The sequence below is a fragment of the Belonocnema kinseyi genome, chromosome 8 (genome assembly GCF_010883055.1).
Source record: "Belonocnema kinseyi isolate 2016_QV_RU_SX_M_011 chromosome 8, B_treatae_v1, whole genome shotgun sequence".
Taxonomy (NCBI): Eukaryota; Metazoa; Arthropoda; class Insecta; order Hymenoptera; family Cynipidae; genus Belonocnema; species Belonocnema kinseyi.
The window spans coordinates 143741669-143751380 of NC_046664.1; the positions used below are offsets into that span (position 1 = coordinate 143741669).

At 34.8% G+C, this 9712-nt stretch overlaps 2 protein-coding genes across 2 annotated transcripts in view; one reads left to right on the forward strand and one right to left on the reverse strand.

Moving 5' to 3' along the window:
• Positions 1-3676, reverse strand: part of LOC117177714 (zinc finger protein 271-like) — a 44302-nt gene extending 40626 nt beyond the window's left edge. The window contains exon 1 of the mRNA XM_033368588.1: positions 3464-3676. Coding sequence (XP_033224479.1) covers positions 3464-3628 — 165 coding nt within the window. The 5' untranslated portion in view covers positions 3629-3676. The remainder of the gene's footprint in view (positions 1-3463) is intronic.
• The window catches only part of LOC117177713 (cilia- and flagella-associated protein 44), a 494190-nt gene that overhangs the window by 419363 nt on the left and 65115 nt on the right, over positions 1-9712 (forward strand). The gene's annotated exons all lie outside the window — the stretch shown is intronic.

Genomic DNA, 9712 nt, shown 5'->3' on the forward strand with positions numbered 1-9712 from the left:
CCCCCCCCCCCCTTGGCTACGTCTTGGTATGGAGGAACGTAACACGAAGAGGGCAGTGGCTAACTTGTTCCCCCACTTCGCCACCACTCCTACATTCGTGCACAAACCTTTCCAAATTAAAGATCAACGAATCAACAACTGTAATTTCGCGATTGTGAACTCTCCTTTGTTAAAGCTCTTTCGGCTTTAGCGAACACATTCTCATCACGTATCTCGTACTTCGCACTCAATTTTGCCCAAAATGTCAAATTTTCTGCATTATGCTCAACATTTTTATATCAAATATAATACGTTTTTTATGTACCTCTGTCTGGAATTGGGTATTTAGGTTTTGCAAAATAAAGTACAAATTGTATTTATCATGATTACTTTAACAATTGTTTCTTATTTTGCGTTAATTTTTATTCTTAGCTACGCTGGAACATGTATCATTTTAATAAATTCATATCTTTACAATTCATAATATGCATGAAAATTGAAAGTCTTATTCTTATTGCCTTGTTTTTATATATTTTTTTTTTTTCTATTTTTAATCTTGCTTTGTATAATTTAAAAAAAATTACGCTTCCTGACAAAAAAATACTCGTTAACAGTTTGTAAATATCTTTTAGTTGAATACATGTTGTCTGCCCTATACTGGTAGCTTGTATCGTTGTACTCCAATATAATTTTTTTATATTCAATTTTTTTAAAAAATAAAACATTAACTACTTAACCTACAAAAAAGTAACAAAATTTAAAAAGTTCTTTAGACAGTCTTGTAGGGCCTTGAAAAAGTAACGTTTTTCTTTTCTTACGTTTTCCCATATCACGCTTTGCTTAGCTTCAAGCGTTAATTTTCGTTTGGTTTTTCGGATTTTGAAAATGCTATAACTTTAGCAATTTTTATTTTATAAAAAAAATCAATGGGGTTAAATTGCTCGTATTTTGATTTACAATTAATAGCTGTCGAAACAAATTTCAAATATTAAAAAAAAAAAAAATCTCTCAAAACTGTTAAAAATGCCTTAATTTTGTACAATTTCTTCAAAAAAAGCTGGCTAACGAAGTCGTTCTTTCTTTTCATATAATTATAAAGTGTGACAAAGGCCAATCCAATCGAATAATTCCTTCAAATGTTACCGTGTTTACAGATGACAACGACGACAGGCAGACACCGACGTAAAACCCATTTTTTCTGACCTAGGGAATCTCAAAACGCCGACATTTGATGGAATTCGCGAAAGTCATTTTTCACATAAAACCAATATACCTTCTCATTAGGATGAAAATATAAAAAGACTCAAATAGTATCAATTAAGTTTTGAATTAGTTTTATAATTTTGTTTTTGCTACTTCTTTAATTTTTTTAAAATAGCATACTTCTTTATCTTTTACTGGATTTTTGAAAAAATTGGAAACTCTTGACAAAATTTAGTTTTGAGTTTTGGAAGTGCTTGAAATGTATTAATTTTGATTCGATTAATCTGGTTACCGAACCTTGTCCCCATGTTGCGCACCGAAAAAAGTGTAGGGAAAGGAAGGACAGTGTCGACCAGTTGGGCAAAGAAGACTTTGCTTATGGGTGTTTCTCAAAAAGTGTACTTTCCGAGAAAAAAGTTGTTCGAACTGACTGAAATTTTTTTGTCTTATTGTACTAACTATCAGGTAACGGAAAATAAGCGTTGCCACGAAAAGAATTGATGAATTAATATTAAAAAATTATAACAATGTTGGGAATGGATGTACCATGGTTTATTCAAATAAGCATCAAATGATCACAATAACAACCTTTACCTTCCGTTGTTGGGTGAGTCAAAACAACTTTTAATCCCGTTAGCAGTTTTGCTAGACACTCGCGTCAGAATGATTATATATCAATCCCAATTACTTATCCACTGCACCGTCGTGTATTTGAAGTCCGAGGAATGTTAGCACTCCACCTTCCGTCACTGACGTCTGGTTGTGGGGAGGGGGGGGGCAAAACCGAATAAATACAGCTTGTTATAAATAATTAAATTATAAAATCTTTATTGTATTCATGTGACTAATATTATTAGAAATATGATTACAAGCCAGTGGGCACAAAACTTTGAAAATCTGAAGAACGTCCTTGGGACGTTCCTAAGACATCCTATGTCAGGCTAATCAACGTCCCTAAGACATTCAATGTCCTAAAGATGATCTAAAGCCTTCTTAAAGACATGGAACTTCTCGGGACATATTTCGTAGTGACATTAGACGTTTTAAGAGCATCCCTAGAATGACCAAAAGACATGTTATAGGAGGCCTCTTAGGGATGTCCCAAAGACATCTCTAGGACATCCTTAACTTTTTTTGCCCACTGGTAATAATGTCGGATTCGAAATGAGAAAAAATGGATCAATTCCATATCTTTAATAAAGTCATTTACCTTAAACTGGTCGGCAAAGGCTGATTTGAATTGACAAAGCCTTCAAAATGTGGTGTGACCAGTGTTGGGTAAATTACTTTTTTTTGAGTAACTATAGTTAAAGTTACGTTACTTAACGAAAAAAATAACTAGTTACTGTTACGTTACTTGTGACTGTAACTAGTTAGTTACTAGATAAAGTAACTTCAAGTTACCTAAAAAGTTACTTTTTTCTCTTTCTTAATTTTTTAATATGAAAATAAAAATAATTATTACAAGATTTATGAAATTATTTATTATTATATTACAATAAAAATATTAATCATTTATCAAAATATTATTAGAGAAAAAACTGATTGATTTAGTAAATAAAAAACTAGACAGATATTTCGTCAAGTGAAGAGTAATATATTTTTGGAAATTGGAATACAAAGTAACTAAAATTCAGTTACTAGTTACTGCGAAAATCGTAACTACGTTACGTTACAAGTTACTTCAAAAAAGTAACAAAGTTACCCTAAAAGTTACAAATTCGTAACTTTTTAGTAACTTAAGTTACTTGTAACAAGTGACTACCCAACACTGGGCGTGACATGTTAAAAGAAATTTAGATCCTACATGTGAACTGAAAATTGAAAGAGACAAACTAGTATCTGCAGGTAGAACTTGTCTGTCATATAGGTTATGTTCCCGATTTCATAATTATTATACATATTCGTCTTCTCATTATACATATTCGTCTTCTCTGAAACGGATACTTTATTATGTTGTTTGTCGACGATTTATTATTTGAATACTTTTGTAGGTATTTCAGTAGACAGAGAAATTGGAAGGCATAACTTGTCCAGATAGTGGCCTTCGCCAGTATTGCTCGAAAATCTTATAGTCGGACAAAATACTGGAGGCTTTTCATCAGTCTCTCCCTAAGTACACTTTGTTTAAATATCGATAATTTCAAGCAACGATTGCACCACGCCAATTTGACCCAAATTGTATATTAAAAACAGAACATTAAAAAAATAACTAAATATTTTCGCTTTCAATCAATATTTTGAACGATATTATGTAAATGTAAAATGAACACTAACTAACCTGCACATTAGCAAATGTCATCAATTTTCCAGCAATATTTTTACCATCGCGAAACAAATCCCAGTGAGAAGTAGAATATTTTAAACATATCCGACATTGTTCGTTAGAGTCCTGATCGGTTGATCTGATATTTACAATGCGATTTCCGCAGTTTTCTACATCCATTATATTTTCAATTCTTCAATATTTCACTAATGGTCAAGGGTCACGGCACTACTCACTGCCAGTGATCCCAACTTTGGCATTTTGAGCTACTGCGCTTGCCCGGCGCAGCGACCCTCATTAGACGCTGTTAGCGCGCATTTTAAACCGGGTTCAATTAACAATATATACTTATTATAAATTACACATTAATATCAGAAATTACGTAAATTGTGATTCAAGGTGAGAACAAAATAATAACGCGTATGTTTTTAATTAATAGTTTCTTTTTGTTTTAAAGACTTAGATATATTTCACCAACTAATTTTTTAATAAATATATTTCTAGCATTTAATATAATATGCATGGATCAGTTTTGGGTAATAACTTGTTACAAGTGACTAAAGTTACTGCAAAGTTACGTTATTTGTAACTTTTAGGGTAACTTAGTTACGTTTTTTTAAGTAACTTGTAACTTAATATTGGTTACTTTACAGTCACTTTTTTTACTTTGTATTCCAATTTCAAAAAATATATTACTGTTCACTTGACGAAATATCTGTCTAGTTTTTTATTTACCCAACACTGATATGTATATGGGCATAATCTCGTGTAAAAATTTCCACTGAAAACAACAAAAATACTAGATCAATACCTAAAAATAAAGCTTCAGGTCAGAACAGTTCTTTTTAATTCAGAGACGTTACATAATGACGCTCATTATGAACAAAAAGGAACAAAAATCATAATTGCTTATAATAGAAATTGAACCAGTATCTACTAGAACCAAAAAAAAAATGGGCAATTCTCAGAAAATATTTTTTGTATAGACTCGGCTCGTCAAAAAAAATTTTTTTCTTTAAAAACCTTTGTTAATGAAATATAAATTCATCTTTTGAATTGAAAGAGAATGTGCTATTATTTACAAAATATATACAATGGGAGTCACTGTTCCGGGCAAGCGCAGTAACTCAACATGCCAAAGTTGGGATTTCTGCAACCCTATTAGTCTAAGAGCCGAGGTCGTTTTTGGCGAGTTATTAGGTAACGATTCTGCCACTATTTTCCTGATTGTTGAGAATATACTGATCAACAAATGTGGCTTCTCCTGGGGTAGTCCCGGGAAGAAGGTGTTCAAGTACTCATTCGAAGTTGTAAAAAAAATGATTAAAATAAGTCATAGGGTAACGGCTTCATCTTTCTGTGTTGAATGTCAAGACGATTAGACAATGTTTCGTGCAATTGGCAGAACAATAGGCCGGTGCGGAAAGGGGGGCAGAACGATCTAAAGGTGTAAAAGAATATGTCATTTTAAAGTTATTTTCTAAAACCCAAATTTTTTGTATAACATTCTACTCATTATTCAAAACATATTTTCGAAGATGCAGAACAAAATCTCGGGGATAACATCCTGGCAGAATATCGCGAACTGCCCGGTTTTGACATTGGTCATTGTGCGTCGGTGGACGGCCCTGATACTGCGAGCATAGTGGCGTAAACTATGTGTCTAGTTACGCTACTGATCGTCTTCGGAGCACAAGTGACCACTCTGCTTGCAGTGTCAGGGCCGTAAACCGACGCACAATGACCTATGTCAAAATCGGGCAGCTTGCGATGTTCCGCCAGGATGTTATCCCCGAGATTTTGTTCTGCCTCTTCGAATATATGTTTTGAATAATGAGTAGAATGTTACATAAAAAATTTGGGTGTTAGAAAATAACTTTAAAATGACATATTCTTTTACACCTCTGGATCGTTCTGCCCCCCCCCCCCTTCCGCACCGGCTTATTGTTCCGCCAATTGCACGAAACATTTTCTAATTGTCTCCACATTCAACGCAGAAAGATTCAGCCGTTACCCTATGACTTATTTTAATCATTTTTTTTCCAACTTCGAATGAGTAAATAGACACCTTCTCCCCGGGACTATCCCTGGAGAACCCTAATTTCGTGATCAGTATATTCTCAACAATCAGGAAAATAGTGGCAGAATCGTTACCTAATAACTCGTAAAACGCGGCCTCGGCTCTCCGACTATATCGGAAAAAGGCAAAGAATCTGAAAGGCCGCTTCGGAAAAATTCAGAAAGGTTTCGAAAAGAAAATTGGAAAGGGCTATGTGAACTTTGCTTCCGTTTCTTTCCGAACGTCGAGCTGTCCCACGAATCTTTCCGAATATCCCTTTCTCCTACTTCTTTCCGATTTCTTTCCGATCAGTGCCCCTCTAGTTAGCCTCTATTTCATTATATTTATATCGAGGCGTCCTAACGGTAGGATGCCAACGCACGCGACACGGCTTGACGGTGCTTAACCAAAAATATAAACAATAAAAAGCTAATCGAGAAGTTAGCGCTAGAAAGTCTTGCTCGCGAAATTGAGCAAGATGAAGCTAGTAGTTGGCCAAAACTAAAAGATGCTCGCTCGATTTATCAGATCATGAAAGTCCTATTTCGGGCGAGCAAAGCATGAAGGTGCCACTTTTCGCGTTTAGGTTATAAGATTCTTATGTATGCCCGCGGTGAGGAAAGTTCTTGGGTTTTAGAGATTGATTAAAGGCAATTCTTATATCTAAAAAAGTATCTCAACACTTTCTCTGTTTTAAATAAACGATTTTAAAAAGTATTTAAATACTTTTTTTTATAAATGGGAAAAAATATAGCAGAAGGCAAAATAAAATTTAATGTACAGTGTGTCGTATTTTTTTTTAAATTTCATAACAGTTTAAGAAAAATGTGCAATGTACCGTCTTATATTTTTTTGTCAGTGTATTGGTCTCAAGTATGCGATAACAGACACAGGTATTGAAGATGGTGCGCTCTGAGACATTGAGTGCCTTCATAGAGAAAATAGACTTGAGGAGTACCCAATGGCCCGGACAGGTGATTTTGGAGCATAGGTAGAAAGCTTCGTGGCTTTTGATATTTTTTATTTAAAAAGTCAATTGTAGTATGACTTAGTAGCCGGGGTGGTCTTTATAGTGCAGATGGTGCCCACTGCGGCTTTTTAAAGATATCGGCAATTTTTCAATAGCTTTTTGCAAGTTTTTTTTTATAACCCTACCGAAAAGAATCTTTGAGTATATACTAAAAATTCTTTAGGTCAAAGAAGCTCAGAGAAATTCTCCGTAGGCACTCAGGTAGATATTTTTGAGAGTCCAGGAAGCTCGTTTAAATGGTCTGAAGGCTTTAAAATATCCTTTCAGAAATTGAAATAAGAATACAATCATAAATAACAAGCAGAGAGGCTATCTCAAAAGAGTAGCCGACACTCAAGGGTCCTTTGTTAAGCTTTCGGATTAAAATTTAGAAGTAGATTTTTTTTTAATTTCATAGTTAACGCAAAAAAAAACAACATTTTTGAATTCAACTAGAAAATTGTATATCAGTATATAAGTTATAATTATAAATAAGTATAATGAGAAAATTCATCTATTAAAAAAAGTGTTAATAATTTGAAGAGAAATGTAAAAAGGGAGAGCGGATTAGCCACGACCAACTACTGTAAATAACTCTGCCCGCCCGGTACGTGACGAATACAAAAGGAACATTATATTACCGTCGCACCACTCTTAAAACCACCACTAAAAGAATCTTGAAAATGACCCAAATCTCTCAAACTATCTCCGAGACTATTTTGTTTCAAATCGACTTTGTTTATAGACTCAAATGGGCCATGCTATTTCGCTAAAGAAAACTCAAAGATTTCTTTCGGTAGGGTAGTTACTCAAAAAAAAAGTAATTTACCCAACATTGGTCACACCACATTTTGAAGGATTTGTCAAATCAAATCAGCTATTGCCGACCAGTTGAAGGTAAATTAATTTTTGAAAGATATGGAATTGATCCATTTTTTCTCATTTCAAATCCTACATTATTACCAGTGGGTTCTTGAGATTTTCATAGTTTTGTGCCACTGGCTTGTAATCATATTTCTAATAATATTAATCACATGAATACAACAAAGATTTTATAATTTAATTATTTATAACAAGCTGTATTTCTTCTGTTTTGCCCCCCCCCCCCCCCCCCAAACAAGACGGTAAATCTTTAAACATCCAGCAGAATAAGTTATTTTTGATTAAAAAAAAGTAATTGCTGTGATATGCCTCTTACTGATTGACTTTCAACCAAGCACATTACTTAAAGTCATGCTATCAGCATCAGTTGACTTTCAACTGGCGAATGATCCTTTTGGTTACATCTGAAATTCAACCGCTTTTTTCTACTGAAATTCAGAATCTTGTATTACAGTGTACAGAATACCGACTTCAGTTTGCGGTATATCCAGAAAGCGTTGATAACACAGCCACGCAAAAAAAAGTGTGCGGATCTGGTAACAAGACACACATATTCCTATGGATTTTGGGGCGCTGAATTCAAATTCGGTATCAAAAATCACCCATCACGTCATGGTAGAGCCATAACCTCAAAAAGTGACGAAAAATCATGCACTGAGGCAAATAAATTTCAAAATAATGCCAGTGATGCAAATTTTCACTTCAAAAACATGTCGACCACTGTGAAGGTTCAACCCTTGCCTGATATCAACTTATTTAACATAACTTTACCTAACAGAACCTGACCTCACCTAACTTGTATTAACAGAAATTTATTGAACTGCACGTAAAGCTCTGGAAGCATAGTTTCCCAGTAGCAAATGTGTGCTACATCGAATGGGTCAACTCGAGCCTAACCTACAAATAAATCTAACCTAGCCTAACCTCACGAAACACAATTAAACTGATTGTGTTGTCCCGTTGTGTTTGCGGTACCGTTTCATTCAGCTTCGGCTTAACCCACATAGAGGTTTAACCTATCCTAACCTAACAAAACCCTGCTCCTGTAATCAGGGCACCTCCACGTGTTGACGGTGAGCAACGGATCCACATTGGCTAAGTCCCTGGGTAAACAGCGTTCATGCCGTCATGGCAGACACAGGTAAAAGTGTATTACGATGCAGGGAAAACCCCCAGTACCGACGTCTGGTCATGGTGGGAAAGCGGGCTTTCCGACGTCGTCATCATGCAACCGTAGCTCTTCATCAATAGATCACTTGGTTGGTGTAGAGTCTCATGCTACAAGGAAAAAAATCGCCAGCATTTCTCAATCGCATGTCTGCAGGAAAAGCTCAGATTCATTCTGTTACATTTGCAGTAAATATGAAGTGAGCAGTTTGCGAAAATCAATCGACGAGGAAATGAAAAGTCTTTACGAAAAGAGTTTTGACCGTAAATTGCTGCACCAAGAAACAAAATGGGTTCCTCAAGTCATTTGCAATTCCTACAGACTTATGTTGTATCGTCTAAAAAATTCAAACAAAGAAATGTACCGCAAGTACTCTACACCAACCACATGGAAAAAACCCGTTATTGCGAACGACTGCTACTTTTGCATGAATTCCGTCAAAGGGTTCAACGCCAAAAATAAAAATAACATTTCGTACATTAATGTATGCACAGTCACAAGAGCAATTGAAATCAATAAAAATGCGCGCCAGACTGATTTAAGCGCTTTAGAAAATGATAGAATGGACTTTGAAAGTCAACGCCATGGAGACGGTAGTGAAACAGGTGATCGAACAGAAAATAGTTCTGATGATTCCGATGAAAATGACGAAAATGATGACGAATATGGCGTGCATAAAATGAAATTGAAGGTTCCAATATTAGTGGCGCAACTATGTAGAACTGAATGATTTTATTAGAGATCTTGGATTACCGAAAGACGGCGCTGAATTTGCCATTTCATTTCTAAAAAGAAGAAATCTTCAAGAGCCAAAGACAAAAGTTTCATTCTATCGCGACAGGGACAAAGAATTCAGAAAGTTTTTCGTTAAAGACGAAGAGACGTCTTTACTGTCTATAAATCAATTTAATTAAGATAAAAAGCAAGATAAAATGTAAACACGAAAGATAGTATAAATTTATCCCTTAAGTTTAAGAAAAGCAGAGAGAAAAAAGTGTTGAAAGAAACTCTTATTCATTTGCATGTTTAAGTTACAGTTCTACGTTTTAATTGATACAAACATTGTCAGGTTAATTGAAATGGGGTCAATTTTACTTGTAGTTCTAAGTTTCTTCAAATGAGTAATGTGCGTCTAAATTTTTAACC